The sequence below is a fragment of the Triticum urartu genome, chromosome 2A, assembly GCF_056163025.1.
Source record: "Triticum urartu cultivar PI428250 chromosome 2A, HENAU_Tu73, whole genome shotgun sequence".
In the NCBI taxonomy this organism is placed as follows: domain Eukaryota; kingdom Viridiplantae; phylum Streptophyta; class Magnoliopsida; order Poales; family Poaceae; genus Triticum; species Triticum urartu.
The window spans coordinates 640,352,291-640,376,597 of NC_141874.1; the positions used below are offsets into that span (position 1 = coordinate 640,352,291).

Here is a 24,307-nt window from a genome sequence, read left to right on the forward strand (position 1 = left end):
CTCCTTGCGCGTGCCACGTCGAACACATTGGTTGGGTAGGAAAAAAAGAGGGGTAAAAAGAAAAAAGGGAAACTAAAAAGGCCTCTCGGGAAACCCCAGAGCCAATCACCACCGCCACTCTCTTCAATCCCCTCCGCCACGCCCGTGTCCCGTCTCCCATTCCAATCCTCTCTGATCCAGCTGTTATGATCTGCATCTCCTTTGGCTCCTCTCCTCGTCTTTCTTGCGCGACTCCTGCTCGAGTGCGGGGCATGGAGATGGCTGTCCGCGACGCGGGTGCACGATGCGGACAAGCGGCGGTGGCGTGCCGTGGCTGTACTGGGTTGGCCGGCCGATTCCGCTCGGATCTTGTTCGACGAGATTGTTGGCGACGTGTTGCGGGAGCAGGAGAGTGGGTTTTGGTCCCGGCAGTTTGGGGCACGCTGTTGGTGCTTGTGCAGGAGAACGGTGGCTGCAGCGGCGCATTCGAGGAGAGCTGCGTCGACCCCCTCTTCGTTATACATGGCGGCCGACTGAGCTCCGCGCACCGGTGAATCCAGGCTCTCTCTTTTTTGTGTGAGAGGATAGCGTTGTCGAGCCTGAGGTGCAGGTGGCCATGGAAAGACAGGAGACGCCACACCTCGCTGCCTCACCCTTGCGTGTTGTACAGGCTGCTATCTCTCTTTCTCCTCTATCTTGATTCAATCCTCAAAAAATCTCATTTTTGTCTCTATGCCTACAAGGTATTCAATGAAAGAGCATGTACATATGTGATGTTTATACTCGTATGTGTTATCCATTGTCTGTATTTTAGTTTCAGACGATTTCTTTAAATTTTTAGCATTTTCAATTTCATGATGTTACTTCAGGAGCTGAAGTAAGAGAAAATGAAGGATGTTGTGCTGATGCAGGTCCGAAGCACTACTCGGAGGCCTCGTTGAGTGGGAGGCCATGCCGAGTGGATCTACAACAGTCGTGTCAGGTTTGGTGCCCGGGAGCTGGAGGCAGGAAGTCAAGGTCATCGATGTCGCAGTCCATAAATCATCCTCCTTGTTGTGCCACCCCATGGACACTTTCATCTTTGGTCGCCCCTCCTCATGGACGCTTCAGAACGACATCTCAGCACGATGTCGGTGGAGGAGAGGATCACTATCGTGCGCGCAGCGACGGGAATAGGCCGAGGTCGTCATTCGACCTTAATTTCAAGGTACCTTTGTTGTTTAATTACATTCCCTCCTAGCTAGCTAAAAAGAGACATTCACTTCTATGTGTGCAGAATTACGTGAGTTGTCAGTGAAAAGTTAGTAGAGCTTGCTTAATCATGATGTAGTAATTAGTGCATTGCAGCTTATGTGAATTTTTTTTAGGAATGAACATAGCCACGAAATAAAATTGACCACTATGCTAAAGAGGCTTATTCTAAACATGGCATCTTTATGTTAGTTACCTATAGTGTCTAAATGCTTACTTCCTAATTTTTCTAGAAATTTTTGTGTCCTTCCTCTTAGCCTTTAGGCACTGCAAGTTACATATATGTGAAATTGTCTGTCTCCAGCAGTAGCATTTCATTCATTTCGTCTGGAGCAAGTGATGAATGCCTTGATGCGCAAGATCTTGAACTTACATGCTGGCAAGAGAATATATTCCTACCATTGACATGGTTCAGTCTCCATGGGTCAAACTGCACAACAGCTTGTAGGCAACTAGAGATGATAATCAAGCCTTTATCGCACACCTTGGACTCGGCACGAAACTGTACCTCCTATTCAAAATCATGTCCTGGTAAGATGAGATGTAACCAAACCTATAGGTAATGTGATTTCATAATTTTGACGTGCCAAGGGATTATGGTGGATGTTGGTTGTTTTTGAAGGAAATATGCCCTAGAGGCAATAATAAAGTTGTTATTTATATTTCCTTATATCATGGTAAATGTTTATTATTCATGCTAGAATTGTATTAACCGGAAACTTAGTACATGTGTGAACACATAGACAAACAGAGTCTCACTAGTATGCCTCTACTTGACTAGCTCGTTAATCAAAGATGGTTAAGTTTCCTAGCCATAGACATGAGTTATCATTTGATGAATGGGATCACATCATTAGAGAATGATGTGATTGACTTGACAAATCCGTTAGCTTAGCACTATAATCGTTTAGTTTATTGCTATTGCTTTCTCCATAACTTATACATGTTCCTATGACCATGAGATTATGCAACTCCCGAATACCGGAGGAACACTTAGTGTGCTATCAAACATCACAACGTAATTGGGTGATTATAAAGATGCTCTACAGGCGTCTCCTATGGTGTTTGTTGAGTTGGCATAGATCAAGATTAGGATTTGTCACTCCGATTATCAGAGAGGTATCTCTGGGCCCTCTCGGTAATGCACATCACTATAAGCCTTGCAAGAAATGTGACTAATTAGTTAGTTGCGGGATGTTGCATTATGGAACAAGCAAAGAGACTTGCCGGTAACGAGATTGAACTAGGTGTGATGATACCGACAATCGAATCTCGGGCAAGTAACATACCGATGACAAAGGGACAACGTATGTTGTTTTGCGGTTTGACCGATAAAGATCTTCATAGAATATGTGGGAACCAATATGAGCATCCAGTTTCCGCTATTGGTTATTGACCAGAGATGAGTCTCGGTCATGTCTACATAGTTCTCGAACACGTAGGGTCCGCACGCCTAACGTTCGATGACGATCGGTATTATGAGTTTATGTGTTTTGATGTACCGAAGGTAGTTCGGAGTCCCAGATGTGATCATGGACATGACGAGGAGTCTTGAAATAGTCGAGACATGAAGATTGATATATTGGAAGGTTATGTTTGGACACCGAAATGGTTTCATATGAGTTCGGGCATATACCGGAGGTACCGGGGGGTTACCGGAACCCCCCGGGGGCTTAATGGGCCTACATGGGCTTTAGTGGAAGAGAGAGGAGGCGGCCAAGAGGTGGGGGCGCCCCCAAGCCCAATCTGAATTGGGAGGGGGGGCCTTTCCTTCTTCTCCTCTTCCTCTTCCTTCCCCCTCCTATTAGGACTAGGAAAGGGGGGAAACCTACTCCTAGTAGGAGTAGGAATCCCCCCTTGGGGCGCACCATAATGGCCGGCCGGCCCCCTCCTCCCTCCTTTATATACGGGGGAGGGGGAACCCCATAGACACACAAGTTTACAATTGTTTTAGCCATGTGCGGTGCTCCCCTCCACAAATACACACCTCGGTCATATCGTCGTAGTGCTTAGGCGAAGCCCTGCGCTGGTAACTTCATCATCACCGTCAACATGTCGTCATGCTTACGAAACTCTCCTCGGCCTCAACTGGATCAAGAGTACAAGGGACGTCACCGAGCTGAATGTGTGCAGATCGCGAAGGTGCCGTGCGTTTGGTACTTGATTGGTTGGATGGCAAAGACATTAGACTACATCAACCGCGTTTCTTAACGCTTCCGCTTTCGGTCTACGAGGGTACTGATATGTCTCCAACGTATCTATAATTTTTGATTGCTCCATGCTATATTATCTACTGTTTTGGACTATATTGGGCTCTATTTTCCACTTTTATATTATTTTTGGGACTAACCTATTAACCGGAGGCCCAGCCCAGAATTGCTGTTTTTTGCCTATTTCAGTGTTTCGAAGAAACAGAATATCAAACGGAGTCCAAACAGAAAAATCCTTTTTGGAACGTGATTTTCTTCTCGGATAAGACCCAGGAGACTTGGACCCTACTCCAAGAAGTACCGGAGGCGGTCACGAGGGTAGGGGGCGCCCCCCCTACAGGGCGCGCCCCCTGCCTCGTGGGCCCCTCAGTGCTCCACCGACGTACTCCTTCCTCCTATATATACCCACGTACCCCCAAACGATCAGAACAGGAGCAAAAAAACCTAATTCCACCGCCGCAACTTTCTGTATCCATGAGATCCCATCTTGGGGCCTGTTCCGGAGCTCCGCCGGAGAGGGCCGTCATCACGGAGGGCTTCTACATCATCATATCCCCTCCGATGAAGTGTGAGTAGTTTACCTCAGACCTTTGGGTCCGTAGTTAGTAGCTAGATGGCTTCTTCTCTCTTTTTGGATCTCAATACAATGTTCTCCCCCTCTCTTGTGGAGATCTATTCGATGTAATCTTCTTCTTTTGCGGTGTGTTTGTTGAGACCGATGAATTGTGGGTTTATGATCAAGTCTATCTATGAACAATATTTGAATCTTCTCTGAATTCTTTTATGTATGATTGGTTATCTTTGCAAGTCTCTTCGAATTATCCGTTTGGTTTGGCCAACTAGATTGGTAGTTCTTGCCATGGGAGAAGTGCTTAGCTTTGGGTTCGATCTTGCGGTGTTCTTTCCCAGTGACAGAAGGGGCAGCAAGACACGAATTGTATCGTTGTCATCGAGGATAACAAGATGGGGTTTATTTCATATTGCATGAATTTATCTCTCTACATCATGTCATCTTGCTTAAAGCATTACTCTATTTTTAACTTAATACTCTAGATGCATGCTGGATAGCGGTCGATGAGTGGAGTAATAGTAGTAGATGCAGAATCGTTTCGATCTACTTGTCACGGACATGATGCCTATATACATGATCATGCCTAGATATTCTCATAACTATGCTCAATTCTGTCAATTGCTCAACAGTAATTTGTTCACCCACCGTAGAAAACTTATGCTCTCGAGAGAAGCCACTAGTGAAACCTATGGCCCCCGGGTCTATTCTCATCATATCAATCTCCATCACTTTAATCTTGTTTTGCTATTTACTTTGCTTTTACTTTTTACTTTGCATCTTTATATCAAAAATACCAAAAATATTCTATCTATCAGATCTCACTCTCGTAAGTGACCGTGAAGGGCTTGACAACCCCTAATCGCGTTGGTTGCGGGTAGCTATCGCTTTGTGCAGATACGAGGGACTTGAGCGTGGGCTCCTACTGGATTGATACCTTGGTTCTCAAAAACTGAGGGAAATACTTACGCTACTCTGCTGCATCATCCCTTCCTCTTTGGGGAAAACCAACGCAAGCTCAAGATGTAGCAGGTACGTTTTCATACTCTCCCCTCTCGTTGCTATGCATCCCTAGATAGATCTTGCGTTATCGTAGGATTTTTTTTGAAATACTGCATTCCCCAACAGTGGCATCCGAGCTAGGTCTATGCGTAGATGTTATATGCACGAGTAGAACACAAATGAGTTGTGGGCGTGGGTATATACATATTGCTTGTCGTCACTAGTTGTTTCTTGATTCGACGGTATTGTTGGATGAAGCGGCCCGGACCGACATTACATGATTGCGTTCATGAGACTGGTTCTACCGACGTGCTTTGCACACAGGTGGTTGGTGGGTGTCAGTTTCTCCAACTTTAGTTGAATCGGATTCAATGAACAGGGTTCTTACTGAAGATCAAAAAGCAATCACTATACCGCGTTGTGGTTTTTGATGCGTACGTAAGAACGGTTCTTGCTAAGCCCGTAGCAGCCATGTAAAACTTGCAACAACAAAGTAGAGGACGTCTAACTTGTTTTTGCAGGGCATGTTGTGATGTGATATGGTCAAGATGTGATTATATAAATTATTGTATGAGATGATCATGTTGTGTAACACTGTTATCGGCAACTGGTAGGAGCCATATGGTTTTCACTTTATTGTGTGAAATGCAATCGCCATGTAATTGCTTTACTTTATCACTAAGCGGTAGAGATAGTCGTAGAAGCAATAGTTGGCAAGACGACAACGATGCTACGATGGAGATCAAGGTGTCAAGCTGGTAACGATGGTGATCATAACGGTGCTTGGGAGATGGAGATCAAAGGCACAAGATGATGATGGCCATATCATATCAGTTATATTGATTGCATGTGATGTTTATCCTTTATGAATCTTATTTTGCTTAATACAACAGTAGCATTATAAGATGATCTCTCACTAAATTTCAAGGTATAAGGTTGTAACACCCCGGATATGATTTGCCTAATATGTAATCCAACTCTTGCCGTTTCCGGCGTTAAGTTATTTTATTTTCTCGGGTTCGGGTTTTTGTCTCCGTGTGTTGTTGTCGTTGTCATGCATCTCATATCATGTCATCATGTGCATTGCATTTGCATATGTGTTCATCTCATGCATTCGAGCATTTTCCCCGTTGTCCGTTTTGCATTCCGGCGCTTCGCTCTCCTCCGGTGGTCATTTCTACCTTTCTTTCGTGTGTGGGGATTAAACATTTCCGGATTGGACCGAGACTTGCCAAGCGGCCTTGGTTTACTACCGGTAGACCGCCTGTCAAGTTTCGTACCATTTGGACTTCGTTTGATGCTCCAACGGTTAACCGAGGGACTGAAAAGGCCTCGTGTGTGTTGCAGCCCAACACCCCTCCATTTTGGCCCAAAACCCACCAAAACCCTCTCCATCATCTAGAGCGTTCGATCACGATCGTGTGCTCGAAAACCGCACCGCATTTGGACACTCCTAGCTCCCTCTATGTCTATATATAGACCCCTCCAAAAAATTCGCGGTTCCACTCTCCCCCAAACCCTAGCCCCGCTCCATCCGCGCGCCGGACAAATCCCGCCGCCGCGCCCGCGCCAATCGGCGCATGACACGTGGCACGCCCCCGCCGCCGCCGCTCTGACCCGGGAGGCCCGAGTCGGGCCCCCGCGAGCCCGTCGCCCGCGCCGCCCGGTGGCTCCTCCTCCGCCGGCCTGCTCCGCCGCCCGCCGCCACCACCTCATCACCGGCCGCCGCGCCACCTCGCCGCCGCCTCGCCGCCCGACCTCGCCGGCCTGCTCCGCCGCCCGCCGCCACAGTCCTCGCCGGCCGCCGCCTCCTCCCGGCGCCCGCGCCTCGCCTTCGGCCAGATCCGGCCGCGGGAGGGCCGGATCCGGCGACCCCGACCTCGCCGGCCGCCGTCGTCGTCATCTCCGGCGAGATCCGCCACCGCCTCGTTTTGCGTGCCCGGGTCAACCCTAATCCGCGAGGTGGAATTTTCTTCTAAGTCCCCGATTCCCAGATCCATATGCCCATGTTCATCGCATCGTAACTCCGCATCCGTAGCTCCGTTTTGGGCATATAGCATATCAAAATGTTCGTCTCAGAGAGCCAATCATTTCATGTCATTGCATCATTTTCATTTGAGTTTGTCTTGATGCCCGAAATGCTGTTGGAAGAGTGCTATTTGAGATAATTGTCAGATGTGCTGCTCCAATTAGACATTTGTCATTTTTGCCATGATTATTGTGTGCATGATATGCCCCTGAGCTCTACATGAGTTTTGTTATATGCTTTACCATCTATCCAGAGGTGCAACCCATGTATTTTTGTGATGTGTGTGGTGACTAGCACAAGCTTGCAAAGTGGAGCATTCGTTAATGCTGATTTCAGGGACTTAGCATTTCCACTAAGTCCTTGATCTGTTTATCTCAATATGCCATATGTTCATGTTGTTTCCTAGTGATACGTGCCTCTTTTGAGGATGATCAGTAAGGATGTTTTGTTAATATTGTAGTGCTATATCCATCCATGTCTTTGTTTGCAATTATGGAGCACCCTAACTTGAGTCAATCGAGCTCTACTTTTGTCATTTCGTGAATCTGGGCAGATTGTCTACTTGTTAGCAATTTTGCCGAGGATGTTGTAGTTGATCCGTGCATGCTATGTTATTGTTCTTGCCATGTCTAGCTTGTATTATGTGTTTTCTTGATGGGTGTATGCTTAGATTGTCATGACTTGCTCTGTAGTGAGTGCATCGAGCTCGTAAACATGTCTACTTGATATCTGTTTCAGCATCCTCCAGTTTTCACTAAGTCTGAGAACTGATTATGTTTTTGTCATGTTCACATGCTTGCAAATGTATTTTCTGATCCCTTTTGGCTCAAGGTCACTAAGGGACTTTTGTTAAGCTCTTTGAGTAGCTCCATGCCATGCTTTACTTTGCCATGTTCAGGTCCTGTAGCATATAGTTTTCATACTCCAAAGTGTGCTACCTGATCTAAAATTTTAATGGGAGTATCATAGCTAATATAATGCATATCAATTAGGCAATTTTAATGGGGTGGCGCAAAATTAAAGGAACAATTGTATTGGTGCCCCTAGTTGGGTCACACTCGACTGATTTGCCCCTAGTTTTTCAATAATTGCGGTTTTGCCCAGCTCACTTCACTCGCCTTGTGTTTTTGCCCTTCCGGGGTGGTTCCGACCAATGAGCAGTCGCCACGTGGTGAACCGTGATTGGTCAAAACCGCCCTGGAAGGGCAAAAACACAAGGCGAGTGAAGTGAGCTGGGCAAAACCGCAATTGTTGAAAAACTAGGGGCAAATCAGTCGAGTGTGACCCAACTAGGGGCACGAATGCAAAAATCCCAAAATTAAATGAAGAAATAGATAGTCGAGTATCATATTATGATACTGTATCATAATAAATTCTATTCTACTACTGCTCATTCTAGTATGTGTTATGCATTGGAATAAATGAGATATGATACTAATTTATAATAATATGCACTACGATAGTATCATACACTAGTATCATATGCATGATACTGGTACATGCACTAGTAGAAAAAGGGCCATTTGTCCCGGTTCGTAAGGCCCATCTGTCCCGGTTTAGGAACCGGGACTAAAGGGTCATTACTAAAGCCCTTGGCCTTTAGTCCCGGTTCTTATACGAACTGGGACAGATGGGCCTCCACGTGGCTGCTGCGGCGAGCCCAGGCTAGAGGGCTTTTGGTCCCGGTTGGTGGCACCAACCGGGACCTATAGGCATCCACGCGTCAGCTTTTCAGGGGCTAGGGTTTTTGTTTTTTTCTAAAAGGGGGGGGGATTTGGGGGTTTTGTATGGTTAATTAAGGTGTTTCACATATTGTGTTAGGTAGCTAATTAATTAATAGAGAGAAGTGTCCTCTATTATCTCTGTGCTTGGTCGACGCTACGTACTATACATATAGAGAGGCCCTCGACACGCTAGCTAGTAAGCAAATGAAGGAAACCATTAAGTACAGAAGTTCATCATGCATACCGAGAGAAGTGATATCGACCTCTCCTTCTCCGAGAGATTGCGTGAACAACAAGTTTTTGTATATCTATCCGACGCTACTAGCTATATATACAATAAGATCTCTTACAATATAATCTCCCCTAATTATATAAGAACTCAGCTTCAACATGGTATTATCCGGCTTTATTGATGACATGGTCAACAAAGAATCCCGCCAATTCCTCTTGAATTGCTTTCATGCGATCTTTTGGTAGGAGTTCATTCTGCATCTGTCACGTCTAATTTGAAGAAGGGGGTTAATACATATATATGAATGAAACTCAACAGAAATGATGGTGTAATAAAATGAAATTGTGAATATTATTGCTTACGCACATCAAATTGTCTTTCAGAGTAGCCCCGCTTATTTTTGCAAGTCGCGTTGTAGATGAACTCGCAGATGTAGTATCCACAGAAATCATTCCCTTGTTCCTGCCACAAGCACTTTACGAGAAATAGAGGTCAAACAAACTGATAATGAAGCATTATAAATGGCATCGATGAAATTAGCTAGAATCAACGGGAGATGCACGGAAGTAGCTAGCTAGTAGTACTTACTTTCGGGTATGTATATCGCAGCTCCTTTGGCAGTCCTGGAGCTTCTGCGGTGAACTTTTTCCAAACCCTGCAAGACAAAGATAATAATTATTACTTGAGATATCAGGAAATGAACAAAAAGTTGCCGATATGGTGCGATAATGATCGATTGAACTTACTTGTTGAGAATTTTAGTCATGTCCGCATAGGTCTCGGGGTCTTTTCGTCTCGAGTCTAAGACTATTACTAGTCCCTGCTCAAGCTTAATCTCCAGGAGAATATAGTGGAAGCTGCGCACACATGCATAACTCATTAATTAATTACATTACTATAACCTCGAGTAATAAGGGAAACCGAATATGCACAAGACAGTAACACTCACTTGAAGTTTTAAGGAAAGAGTACTTTATCTTTGTTTTGATTTATTACCAACGATTTGAGCAAGTTCGCCTCAGCTTCTTTGGCATTCTTTTTAACAACATATTCATCTATGAGATTTGTGTTAATGAATCCAATATCATATATTTCTGCTTTTCTGCACTCGATGATCTTCAATTTGCATAATATAGTGAGGATAATTATAAATACATGCAATGAAAAAGTTGAGCTATATATAGAGACTTAATGACAAAAGTAGTACTTACAGACAGTAGCAAGTGACCGTTAATTTATCGAGGGCCTTTTGATTGAAAACTGGAAGAACTCCTCAAATGGAATAGACAACAGATCAATTCCAACGAGGTCGTGCTCCTCTTTAACTCTCAGCGTCAAAGTATTCGTCCCCCCAGACTCTCTGCAGGTTTTCCTGTACCAATCATGCAATCTTCGCATCATCGTTGTTAGAGATTTTTCATCTTTGATGAGAAGCTTCCCGTAATGGTATTTGTGTTCGTCCACCTCCAAGAATTCATAATGTACATCGTCGGGCAGGTAATCATCAAGATTGGTATAACCGGGCACCATCCTATGATCATTAGCAACGATATCGCTAGACACCTTGAGCGGGGGGCACAATTGGTTCGCTTGTTCGCCGAGCTGGGCAATTTTTTTCCCAGCTCGTCGTTCTGCTAACCTTCGATCACTGATAGTACTTCCCGACCGCTCCGCTTCAATATATACCTTTTCAGTAATGCGCTCATAGTTTGTTTTCGGCGGAGACTTTGGTGGTTTCCTCAGGGCAGCGATAGTGCGCTTTAATTTCACTGAATCTATCTTCTCCTCCGGAGGTGGATGTTTCTTTGCTTTCGCCCATCAAAGAAGTCCTTCACTTCGGTTTCCACGATCTTCACGTTTTCCTCCGCGGTCCTCTCATATGGTAACTTCTCTAGAGGCTTGAGAGATGGACCGAATCTGTATTGCATCCCGCCTCTAGTTGTACTGCTAGATGCCGGAGCAGACGGAGTGGCTGCGGCTGTCTTCTTTCGTTGCTTATGAGGCGGAGGAGAAGGACTACAACGCGCCAGAGTAGCCAGAGTAGTGGCGGGTCTCTTCCGTCCTTGCTGGCAAGGCGGATCGGGAGGAGGCTGGCTGCTCGGGCACACCGGCACAGGCGGAGAAGGAGGCGGAGTGCCGCCACGCGCCGAAGAAGGAGGCTGAGTGCCCTGATCACTCGCCGGAGGAGGAGGCGGAGGAGGAGGTGGAGTGCCCTGACTCGCCGGAGGAGGAGGAGGCAGAGGCGTCTAGTTTGGAAGGTTGATGAGCTCCTTCTGCCATAGGCATGGAGTCTTCAGAGAAGAACCCGGCCGAGTCTCCCCTTCACCCGTAGGGTGGTCAAGCTCGAGGTCCTCAAATCCTTCAGTTATTTCATCCACCATCACCCTAGCATATCCTTCTGGAATCGGCCGGCAGTGAAAAGTTGCGCCAGGTTCAGGAGGTGCAACAGAGCCAACAGCCGCCTTCACTTTCAATTTCATCCATTGCGTCATAAGGTAGCAATGTTGAGACTCCGTGATTAGGTCCACGGGGTAGCTAGCAGGAGCCGTGAAGATAGGCTCCAGCTGAAGCAGCTCGGTGGAAGCCACGCTGCTTCTCCGCTGAGATGGCGGGGTAGCTTCAGGGGAAGCTTCGGCAGGTCGCTTGCTGCGATCTGCTTCTCGTTCCTCTATCGCTTGTACCCTTGCGTACAGCGCCTGCATTTGGGTCTACTCCACTTTCTTCCTCCTCTCCTGGCATTTGTAACCGCCTGCGTCCAGAAACCCAGCCTTCCACGAACGGAGCCTGGCATGCCTCGTGTCCGTCCAGGGTGCTCAGGATTCCCGAGGGCCATTGTGAGCTCGCCGTTCTCTCTGTCTAGAACGAACGTCCCTTGTTGCGCTGCATCGATATACTGCCGAAGCTTCGTGACGGGTATTCACAGTTGCTCGTTCGTCCAACGGCACTTCCCTGATACAGGGTCTAAGGTTCCGCCAACCCTGAAGAACCAAGTCCGGCAACGGTCTGGCCAGTTCAATATCTCTGGTTCGACCCCTTTATCAAGCAGGTCATTCTCAGCCTTGACCCACAACGGTTGGGCTTTGAGGTAGCCACCTGACCCCGTGCGATGGTGAAGCTTCTTCTTCGCGGCATTTTTCTTATTTGTCGCTGACATCTTCTTACTCTTGCCCGATGTCTTGTGGGCCACAAATTCATCCCACTGATCTCTGATCTTCTCATACCGGCCGGTGAATTCTGGTGTCTCTTCTTTGTCGACAAACGTTGTTTTCAGCTCATTCTTCCACCTCCTGAATAGTTCTGCCATCTTCTTAAGATCATGAGACTTGATCAATTGCTCTTTAACTGGCTTCTCCAGATCCTCCTCTAGCGGTAGGGTGAAATTTGCCTTCAGCGCGGTCCAAAGATCATCTTTCTGCATATCATTGACATAAGACACCTCAGGGTCATCTTTAGCCGGCTTATACCACTGGTGGATGCTGATCGGGATCTTGTCCCTAACAAGAACCCCACACTGAGCAGCAAATGCTTCCTTTGTCCGGATGGTTCAATCGGTTGGCCATCACGCGCGATTGCTGTGATCTCAAACCTTTCATCCGAGCGCAACTTTTTCTTTGGGCCTCGTCTCTTTACCGAAGATGTGCTCGATCCGGAGGGCTAGAAAAAAGAAGAAAGATGAGAGTTATTAATTAATATGTGTACATACCAAAAACAATTAATGCATCAATTAGCTATAGTCAGCACATGCTTAATTAATATATATACCTGGCCGGACTCCGTTCGGTCACCGGAGTCGTCATCACGGTGTCCTTCTTCCACCGGCATTCGGTCACCGGAGCCGTCATCAAGGTGTCCTTCTTCCACCGGCATTCGGTCACCAGAGCCATCATAATCATGTCCTTCCTCCTCCATTGTTCGATCACCGTAGTCTGCTTCTTCACACTGTCCTTCCAGACCATCGGTTTCGTTGAGAAACGACATGACGGCATCACTTCCGGCTGCGATTATGTCCCCCAACATCGCTTCTGTTTCTTCGTCTCGGGGGTGCTCCATAGTTTCTGCAAATATTTACAACATGGAAATTATTATTCAAACATGACAGATGGATATATTAGTGGCAAACGTATAACTAGCTAGCTAATCACAATAAGGAATCATATTAGTGGCCTCGACGCTTCTCTAGGGTTTGGGGTGGCCTCGGCAATGCTTCAAGGGTTTGGGTGGCCTCGACGACAACACTCTTTTAACTTGTTAAATTTGGCTGGCCTCGAGAGAGTTTGTCGGGTAGGGGCGCGGCGGGAGGGGGTAGGAGACCGACATCGTTTTTTTCTAGGGTTTGGGTGTCCTCGAGAGTTTTGGTCGAGCGAGAGGGTCGGGGGGGTGCTCTTGTGGTATAAGTTATCACGGTCGAGAGCGGGTATATATATCGACCGCCCCTCATGTCGAAGTTATTCGGGAGGGGATTATATCGACAACAACGACATACATACATGGGAAAATAATGTTATCGAGGAGGGGGTATATCGACCCCCCCCCTCGTATTGAAGTTATCGGGAGGGGGTATATCGACAACGACATACCCGATAAAAAATAAGACGACGAAGAAGAAATAAAAAGATGAGAAGATCGAAGAAAAAAAGAAGAAAAAAGGAGAAGAAGAAAGGAATAGAGGAGAAGAAGAAAAAATAGAATATTCTTCTTCTCTTTTTTCCCTTTTTTCCTCTTCTTATTTATTTCTCCTCTTCTTCCTCTCCTCTTCTTCTCCTTTTTCTTTTCCTTCTTCCTAAACTAAACATAAACTAAAATAATCCTAAAACTAAACGAAACTTCTCCTCCTCCCTTTCTTTTCTTCATCTTTTTTTCATCCTAAAACTTTATGAACAAAATTACAACAGAAAAAAAAACAATAAAAATTCTATGAACAAAATTACAATAGAAAAAAAATAAAAATTCTATGAACAAAATTACAACAGAAAAAAACCATTAAAATTCTATAAAAAAATGACATATTCTTTGCATATGAACATACAAACATTTGCATATTCTACAATAATATCACCAAAAAAATTCTATGAACAGAAAAAAATCCGAACTTTTGCATATGAACATACATACATCATCATCGTCATCATCTACTACTACAATATGAACAAAAAAATCTATATATGTGAATAGGGCCTTCGTCGGCGACGTCGGGGCGGGCGGCGGCGGCGTTGGGGCGCGGGGGGAAGGGGGAGAGGAGGGGAAACATCGCGGTGAGGCTCATAGTGCAGGCGAGCGGCGGCGAGGTCGGGGCAGGGCTCGGCGACGGCGAGGTCGGGGCAGGGCGCGTCGAGGTCGGGGCAGGGTACGGCAAGGCCGGGGTAGGGGTGACGGCGACGACGGAGACGGCGGTCGGGGGCGGCAGCCTGGCGGCGTCGATGTCGTCGGGGCGGCAACTGCGAGATGAGAAATGGAAATTTTCACAAGTCTTGCTTATATACACGAAGCATTGGTCCCGGTTCGTGCCACCAACCGGGACCAAAGGTCTCTTTTCAGCAGCCCAAAGGGCGGGGGGTCCCGGTTGGTGGCACCAACCGGGACTAAAGGGGTGGCATTGGTTCCGGTTGGTGCCACGAAGCAGGACCAAAGGCCCCCTTTCGTCCCTGTTCGAGCCACGAACCAGGACCAATGGTCTTGTGCTGGAACTGTCGCGGTGTGGTGGGATGTTTAGTCCCACCCCTAGCCGAGAGGCTTCGATAGTGGTTTATAAGCGTTGTTGCGCTGACCACTTCGAACTCCTCTCTAATGCAGGCTTACGGGCCTAAAGTCACTTTTATCTGCCTGTGGGCCTACTGGGCCTAATGCGGGCCTGAATCCTGGTCCATGGGTGGGTTTCTAGTCGTATTCACGCCGTGGTGGCCCAGTAGGTGGCATTTTTTATTTTTTCCAGTTTTTTTTATTATCTTTGTTGCTTTATTTATTTTATTTTGTTTTTATTTACAACAAAATACTTACTATTTTTCAGTGATTCTTTTTGATTTTAGGTAATAAAAATAATAAACTTTCTGTTAGTGCCATTAGTTTTCCAATTTGAATAGTTTAAATTTGAATTCTTTGAAATTTGTGTGAGTCACTACTTTGTGATTAACTTTACTATAAAAATAAAATACTTGCTGTTTTTCAGTGATTCTTTTTGATTTTAGGTAATAAAAATAATAAACTTTTTGTTAGTGCCATTATTTTTCCAATTTGAATAGTTTAAATTTGAATTCTTTGAAATTTATGTGGATCACTAGTTTGTGATTAACTTTACTATAAAAATAAAATACTTACTGTCTTTCAGTGATTGTTTTTTATTTTAGGTAATAAAAATAATAAACTTTCTGTTAGTGCAATTGGTTTTCCAATTTGAATAGTTTAAATTTGAATTATTTGAAATTTGTGAGAATCACTAGTTTGTGATTAACTTTACTATAAAAATAAAATACGTACTGTTTTTAGCGATTCTTTTTTATTTTAGGTAATAAAAATAATAAACTTTCTGTTAGTGTCATTAGTTTTCTAATTTGAATAGTTTAAATTTGAATTCTTTGAAATTTGTGTGAATCACTAGTTTGTGATTAACTTTACTATAAAAATAAAATACTTACTGTTTTTTAGTGATTCTTTTTGATTTTAGGTAATAAAAATAATAAACTTTCTGTTAGTGCCATTAGTTTTCCAATTTGAATAGTTTAAATTTGAATTCTTTAAAATTTGTGTGAATCACTAGTTTGTGATTAACTTTACTATAAAATAGATTTTGGAGTGATTCTTTTTCCTGTTATTTAATATTACAGTGTTTTATCATTATATTCAAAAAAAAATTTATATTTTAGTTTCTAACAATTTTTTTATGATAATTCTTTTTGCTATTAAAGTTTCTAACAAAAAAAGTTATTTATGAAAATTCTTTTTGCTTATAATGTTTTGAACAGAAAATACTTTGATAATTTTAGTTGTATAAATTTTATATAATTTTAGTTTCAATAATACTAGAGGTTTATGAAAGCTTTTTAGTTGATTCCTTTTGCTATTAGAGTTTCATTAAAGTTTTCTAGTTCATTGTTTTTTCTATTAGAGTTTCATTAAAGTTTTCTAGTTCATTCTTTTAGTTTATTATTTTTTCTATCAGAGTTTCATAAAAGTTTTCTAGTTCATTATTTTTGCTATTAGTTCATTCTTTTTGCACTAAATGATCCTGAAATTGAAAACCACTACAAATGAACTCTGAAAAGGTTGAAAGTTGGCATGGTATCATCATTTCACCCATATAGCATGTGCTAAAAAGTAGAGATGGTTACGGCAAAAACTAGATGCACTTCGTGTACAAAATGCACAATCTCTTTCGAAGTATCAGGGTTTCATACAAAAACTCATCTATTACAAAGGGATTTCATTTTTTTGAACTTATTTGAACTCCAGACTTTTTGTGTGTTCATAATGCACCATTCAAAGCCACATCATCAATTTTCAACCCTTTCTGACTTCATTTGTTATTTTTTCATGTAACCATTCTGCTTGTTTGCCTCAGCCACTTCGAGAAACATAATTATGTGTGTCTGTCATCGTACATCCATTGCCGGTTCATCTGCTTGCATTATATATAATTATGTGTGTCAAAAACCATTACAGATTCACATGGATAGATAAATGACCAAATTAATAAAAGTTCATCATCACATTAAAACCAAAGTACATATATAGTTCAAATTGAACAACATATAGCTCTCCAGAGCATCTACTTAAACCATACATTGAAACTATTTAAAACATTTCAATGCAACAACAAATGCGATCATTATCACACAACCAAGGTAACAATTGAACCAACGGTATAATGCTACCAAGCCTCGATATGAATGGCATATTTCGTAATCTTTCTCATCTTCAACCGCATTGCATCCATCTTGATCTTGTGATCATCGACGACATCCGCAATATGCAACTCCAATATCATCTTCTCCTCCTCAATTTGTTTTTAATTTTTTCCTTCAAGTAATTGTTTTCTTGTTCAACTAAATTTAACCTATCGACAATAGGGTCGGTTCGAATTTCTGGTTCAACTACCTCCTAGATAAATAAAACTATGTCACATTGGTTGGCATAATTGTCATAAACAATAAATGAACCAAATAGTTATAAGAAGATAATATATACCACATCTGAATCATAGTCAGGACGAGGGCCGACGGGGGCGGTTACCAAAACCATCACACTATATTATAACAAGCAATAGTAATAGTAAGAAAATTAGACAAGTATCTATCTAAAGTAAGAATATGTTTTCTTTCAGAAAGAAGATAAGAACAAGAGGCTCACCACGGTGGTGCCGGCGACGAGATCGACACAGGCGATCGACGGCGGTGAAGACAGGGATGGGACGTGACGGACCGCTAAACCTATGCAAATCTCGGGGAAAATGGAGCTTGGAGGTCGAGCTTCGAGAGGAGAAAGCTTAACTAGTGTGGCTCGGGCATTTCATCGAACATCTCATGTGCATAGGAGGTGAGCTAGAGCACCCAAATGCCCTCCCCTCGCCGGCCAGAAAAAACAGAGCACTGTGGAGTGCTCTGCTGCGGCGATGGGATATATATAGTCAGCTCATTTGTCCCGGTTTGTGGCTGAAACCGAGACAAATGGGTCCAGACGAACCGGGACCAATGCCCACGAGGCCCCGGCCAGCCCCCGGACTCATGAACCGGGACATGTACTCTCATGGGTCCCGGTTCGTGACTGAACCGGGACTAATGGGCTGGCCAGGCCCGAACCAAAGCCCTATTTTCTACTAGTGATGATACTCCCAGTACAACCAGGCTACTAAGATATAGGCATTAAAAGTGCACCGAAATTGTTTACACATTCAATTTGGAACGATTAAGCATTATATCTGCGTGGTCGAACGTATATTTCTTTTTTTTTGCTGGGCAAACGTACACGTCACTCCATCGATCTTCATTTCTTCGGCGCGAGAACACGATGAAGGATCCATCTGGTACTGGTGGGTGTTGACAGATACATGATCTAGCAAAATGCCATGTGGCTTCAACACCGCTTTGGCAATCTTCAACACCAAAACAAACGTGCCGCCTCTTTCAAAAAAAATATGAAAAGGTGCCGCCCCCATTTTCGACGCTTCTCCGGCGTACCATATATATACCCCCAAAGGAAAACATTTTAGGATCGAACAGAGCTTGGCACTTGATTCCACTCAGAGACTGCAGCGAGAGTGGAGACATTGCACGAGTCACCGACCTTACGAGACCTACACAGATGGTACGTACTAATGTCGTCTAAGCAATATCAAATAACTAGATTAGTGCACACACTCTATGGTCAGATTCATCTGTAGTTTATAGAGTAGTAATAACAACTAGTACGTACGTGCTGGTGAATTGGCGATAAATGCAGGTGCGTCCGCGTGAGACGTGCTTACTAATTACTCTTGCAGGGCATCATCGGCATCCGCACGGCCACCCTGCTCCTCGCTGCCCTCGCGTGGCGTAGTGTGCTCGTTGCCGCCGCCGGCGAGGCGGACGGCGTGTTCAACGTCAAGGACTACGGTGCTCGAGGCGACGGCACCACGGACGACACCAAGGTACGTACGCACGCGCGCGACGCCCGAGTTGACGTTGCGCTCTCGATCGATATAGCTCACGCATACGTGACGGCCGGATGTGTGTTGACTATCTGTCCTGCGTGCGAAGGCGTTCATAGACGCATGGAGCGCGGCGTGCGGCGCCAGAGGCTCGTCGGCGTCGCTGCTCGTACCGGCGGGCAAGTCCTTCCTCGTCGGCCCCGCCAGATTCAGCGGGCCCTGCGCCTCCACCAGAATTACCGTCCAGGCACGCATGCACCGTCCGTCTTTCCTGATCTGCTCTTAGATCTGGGCCGTGGTTTGCGTGGCTTCATCTGACGGTCAGGAAATCTGCTGCCCTTGCTTTGACTGTCGTAGGTCATGGGCACGATTACGGCGCCACCGCCGGGCGCATGGAGCGGGCAGAAATATTGGATGATGTTCTACCAGGTCCAGGGGCTCACGGTTACCGGCGGCAGCACCGGCTTGCTCGACGGCAGAGGCCGGTCGTGGTGGTGGAGCGATCAATGCAACCGCTACGGTGTGAGAGCCCAACTCACCTCTTGCAAGAAAGAACGAAAATCTTTTAATTCCTCCGTGCATTTGTGCCTTTAGATTCATTTGTCAAATCTTCGTCTGAGAGAAAGTGTATTTAATTGTCTATCTTTTCTTCAAGGCGAAGCATTTATCAGTTTTCACTCACCTGTTATTGTTCTTTTCTTTCAGGACATATATAAGGCGCCGACGGTTAGTACAAACGTGTAAAGCAAGTATAGTGTCGGAGGCGGATTTGTGGTTTATGGGGACACCTACACACTATATGAGAAAAAAAATAGTAATTCAACAAAAAGTCAAAAATTCCTGAAAATATTTTTGAAATAAACTTGACCTTCTATTGTACTAGTGAGAAAAAATTCATAAAAAGAAAATTTCCCTTTGACTTCTTTTAAAAAAAAGACAAATTTTTGGCTAAAATAGTGTGAATAGTGACCTATAATAGCAAATAAATTTTGTCTTTTTTGCTGTGAGGTCAACTTTTGTTTTTTTTCATGGAAAATTATATTCTAGTGCAAAATTAAGTCAAGTTTTTTGTCAAAATAGTTCTTAGCTATTTTGACTTTTTAAATATTTTAAAAAATCCCCATATAGGGTGCATATAGGAACACAAATGTATTTCCCGTATAGTGTCTAGATAATTAGCATTCGCAAATCAACATGCATGTAACCTCATTGCGTACTGCGTGCCACCGCATGGATCGATACAGGCCTTGGTGGTCATGAACTGCACCGACGTGGAGCTGAGCAAATTCAGCAGCAAGAACAGCCCGCAGATGCATATTGCCGTCAGCCAGAGCAGCAAGGTCCACCTGACGCAGCTGACCACCACCGCGCCCTGGGACAGCCCCAACACCGACGGCGTGCACATCGACCAGAGCGAAGACGTCCGCGTCACCAGATCGACCATGGGCACCGGCGGCGAATGCGTCTCCATCGGCCCCGGGAGCCGATTCGTCACCGTGGACGGAATCGTCTGCGGCCCCGGCCGTGCTGTAAGGTAACAAAGGGTTACAATAAGGAGGCTTCTTCCATCTGCATTTTCTATTTACCATGCACTCCAAGAAGAGGAGTAAAATGACGTGATTGTGTTTCTTGGCTAGTGTGGGGAGCCTTGGCAAGAAGGGAGCAACCGAATCCGTGGAGTACATCGACGTAAAAAACGTCCAGTTCATCAATACCTCGAGTGGAGCAAGGATCAAGACGTGGCAGGTACAGTACTGAGGTGCCATGAAACCAAGCTGAAACCGGCCTTCTCTTACTAACTTCCGGGTGATTACACTGTTTCTTCGCACTGCAGGGTGGGAAAGGTTACGCGAGATCCATCTCCTTCACCAACATAAACTTCACCAACGTGGACAATCCTGTGGTCATCAACCAGTTCTACGCAGACCCCTACCACATCCCAAACATGGTAGTAGTGCATGTGTTCATTAACTGTTGGACTATCTGTGTACGTGTGGAGCAGCTAGTGCTAATGTTTGTGCGTCTTCTTTTGGGGATCATAATTTGCCGTAGGGGGCGGTGGCGGTGAGCAACATAACGTACACGAACCTCAAGGGGACTTCGAGGTACAGGACGGCCGTCGAGTTCGTCTGCAGCGAGAGCGGCAGCTGCACCAACATCCACGTCAACTCCGTGGCGATCACATTTCCGTACGGAGAAGCCCTGGCCCTCTGCCAGAACGCGCAAGGGGACACCTCCGGATATGTCTACCCCAAGATCCCTTGCCTTAGATAATGTATGTAACAAAAAAAATAGATAATGTAATAATACCCAGCCCAGGGTTTAGGAGTGCATTTGGAGAGAGTGTCCGGTGATGCCATCTCCCACATGTTCCCATGCTCCAATTTCAAATAAATGTGTTTAAAATGTTTCAAAAATTCTGGAGAAATTTGTGAATCTTTGCAAGGAATATGTCTACAACCCTTAAAAATTGCAAATCGGCTGAACTTCTGACTTCTGGAATGCCCCTATTTCTTGGACGACCTCTTCTGCTAGAAAACACGATCCACAAATTCGAAGGCGTAGCCAACTAAAAATAGAAAAAACAAACACAGGCATGAAAATGAGGCCAGTCGATTAAAGAAAAAAAGGCAGGGCTACGACAAATAACAAGGAAAGAGAATCAGGCCCGAGCACATGGATGACATCATCGATGAGATTTACTAAGTGAGCAAGATGGGGGAATTCGGAGATAACTAGTTTTTTTAGAGAACAGAAATAACTAGTTAAGGGTTACCCCTTTGCAAAAGTCATTCCCCACCTTTTTAGGTGGTTGCAAGTAGCACATCTGGGAATTTCTCTTTTTCAGTAGACTCGTTTATTCAATACTTTTTATCTCTTGAACCGTTTTGATGGTTGGATTTCTCGCTTTGACCTCTTCAAAACTTCCCATGTTAATAAGTTTTGACCAAAAAAATTCATGAAAAAACAGCAACCGGAAAAAGCAAATACCGAATAAAAATAAATCTGATAAAAAAATAACATCAACCAAAAAAGACGAAAGAGAAAAAACCAGAGCCTGGAAGCATAGTTATGGTTTTTCACCTTTTTCCACTTTTCGAGAAGCACAGACTTTCTTTTCCCGAGAAGTATAGCGTGGGGAGCAAATATGTGATTTCTCATGGAAGCAGATTTTTAAAAGTGTTTCTCGCGAAAGCAAATCTATACTTCTCTTGGGTGCACATATTTTTTTTTGATTTTGAGAACCACAGTTGTACTTCTCACGAAAGAAAATCCGTGATTCCGTGAGAAGCAAATATGTGCTTCTTGTAAAACCATGGTTTTTCATTCCTTTTCAAGATGATAGATGTACTTCGCAAAAGAAAATAAAAAAGCTTTTCCTAAACCTGGGAAAACCAAGCAAAAACCTAAAGGCCAAAAAAAAAATCTAATGTGAACAGAAAAAAAATTAGATGGAGCGTTCAGTACGGACATGTGACGGCTGCTGGACGCACCACTTGATACGCTCACATACCACAAAAGAGACCCTTGCGAGTCAATCTGACAATCGGGTCGGGTTTGGTCAGGTCAACCTTTACCAGACCCATGCCCGGAACACTAATCGGGTCTGCCATAAACCCACGACCCTACCCATGGGTTGAATCTCATGCCCATGCCCGAACCCATCGGGTTACCCGACTCAATCAGGCACCCATCAGGCATAATTCATTTATTTATTATTTAATTTATATGCTCCCTGCGGACCCATGCACTTTCTGGGAACCAAGGATTTCTACTAGCGTACCTTGGTTCCCAGAACAATGGGTCGGATTGCCGCCCATGGCTTAGTTGGTCTCCGGAAATTCTAAAACAAAAGGTGTGCACCAGTACCGGGCCTGGCCCATTTTCGGCCCTGTGAGCGAGCGCTAGCTACAGGCGATACATACTAGTCCCCTGTATTTCTCAAAAAAAAATACTAGTCTCCTGTATATCTTTTCCTAATCTTTCCCTAATAATAAAGCACGGATTGACTCCGTGGGTTCACCGTCACAATACGCTTTCTTCTCGTGTCATAATACGCTTTTACGAATCACAATATAAATGAGGTGGTACTAATCTTCCAAGCACGCAATTAATCCAGATTTTCGTTGTCCATCGTCCGAGACGGACCACATTATTTTCCACTGGCCCAGCTTGGCCCATCTAAGCTGGCAAATGATGCAAAAATAGCGGAGGTACTTGGAGTCGAACTCAGGTTCTCCCGCTCAGCGTAAAAAGCTTCGACCAGTTGACGTAGCCCATGTTTGTGTGTTCTATGTAAGAGGGTTCGTCGAATTATGAATAATCCCACCTCGGCCGTCTACAGGGTTCGTCCAATTATGAATAGTCCCACCTCGGCCCTCTACATCCAACCATACCAGTTTATATACGTGCAAAATTTGCACATATCCAAAAATTGGCTGATGGATGATTACCACCTAAGTGGTGAGATAACGGATGTGGGATGTAGGCAGAAATTGCCATGGAGTCCACAAGAGACACGAATCGATGCTATATATAAAAACCAGGCCAATTAAGATTAAGACGACAACATGCTGCACGTCGGCGGGAAACAAAAGGCCCTCATGATGATGGGGTTGGTCCTCTGATGACCTGATATCCCAAATATTAATAGAGTCTTCAGATATCCTCAATGAATTGCTATGCTGGAATAACAAAGAACTAGAAATTTATTTATTTACTTTGCACATGTTGCAAGGTTCTTGCCACATGTTTCTATAAATAGGGTGGAGGCAATTTATACATAGTTCATCTTTCATGTTGAGTAAGGATTTTTGACTGTCGACATGGAGCCAAAATTATGCAGAAGTTGAAAATGTGCATATGGATATAGTTCTCTCGATTGGTTTGCTTGCGGCTGCAATTATTATTCTACATGTTAGATTGCTTGCTGCTATTACTTCATATTTATAGATATTGCCCTTTTTCTCTTTTAGTTTTAAATTTTAAGAATGAACAAATAATGTAAAGAATGAACTAACAATTAAAACTTAGTTGTTCAGACAGATCAATTTACTTGAAATCATAACCCATATCCTGACCAAATGAACTATCCTTTTTTTCATTATCAGGGACTATCGTTCAACGACATGGTTCCTTGGTCAGGCAGATTAGTAGAAATAATAAACATTGTTTTTCACGTTGCAATGCACGGGCATTTGTCTAATCTATATCTATATCTATATATATACCTACTATTAAAGGGAGGTGATATTTTTGGTTTCGTCCCGCTTAGTTGGTCCTACATTACGTGTTTTCTTTGGTTTTCGTCCATGACGTGTCATTCGTATATGGTCTCCTGCCTGGTTCCTACGAGGTGGGATTATTCGACACTGTAGCGGCCGTTGCACCCTACCTACTCCAAGATTTGAGAAAAAGTCCAGCCCAACCAAAAGCCCATTGTAGAAAAAGGTTTGCGTTGCTGATCAGTACATAGCTAGCCTCAAGATCGCTGGTCCAGGAGTAGAGGATCGTCGAAGGAGGATGTGCGGTAATGCATCGCTTTATAGGGGGGTTGTTTGTGGTATCGATTGACAACTAGCCCGGAACCGTTTACGGAGGTAGCCGATTACAACGTGCACGTGCCAAACGCCTGTACGTTCTGCGGGGATACTTTTTTATCCCGTTGCAACACACGAGCATATTTGCTATGAAAT

The 24,307-nt window shown here is 44.4% G+C and overlaps 1 protein-coding gene across 1 annotated transcript; it reads left to right on the forward strand.

The window, feature by feature from the left end:
• Positions 1-18,173: 18,173 nt before the first annotated feature.
• LOC125533839 (putative polygalacturonase At3g15720) lies at positions 18,174-21,028 on the forward strand. Its single transcript, XM_087544680.1, has 9 exons — positions 18,174-18,289; positions 18,465-18,611; positions 18,721-18,858; positions 18,969-19,133; positions 19,317-19,337; positions 19,856-20,145; positions 20,249-20,357; positions 20,446-20,559; positions 20,664-21,028. Exons 1-9 carry the CDS (start codon positions 18,287-18,289, stop codon positions 20,883-20,885), a joined length of 1,209 nt encoding a protein of 402 aa, XP_087400806.1. The 5' UTR covers positions 18,174-18,286; the 3' UTR covers positions 20,886-21,028.
• Positions 21,029-24,307: the final 3,279 nt, after the last annotated feature.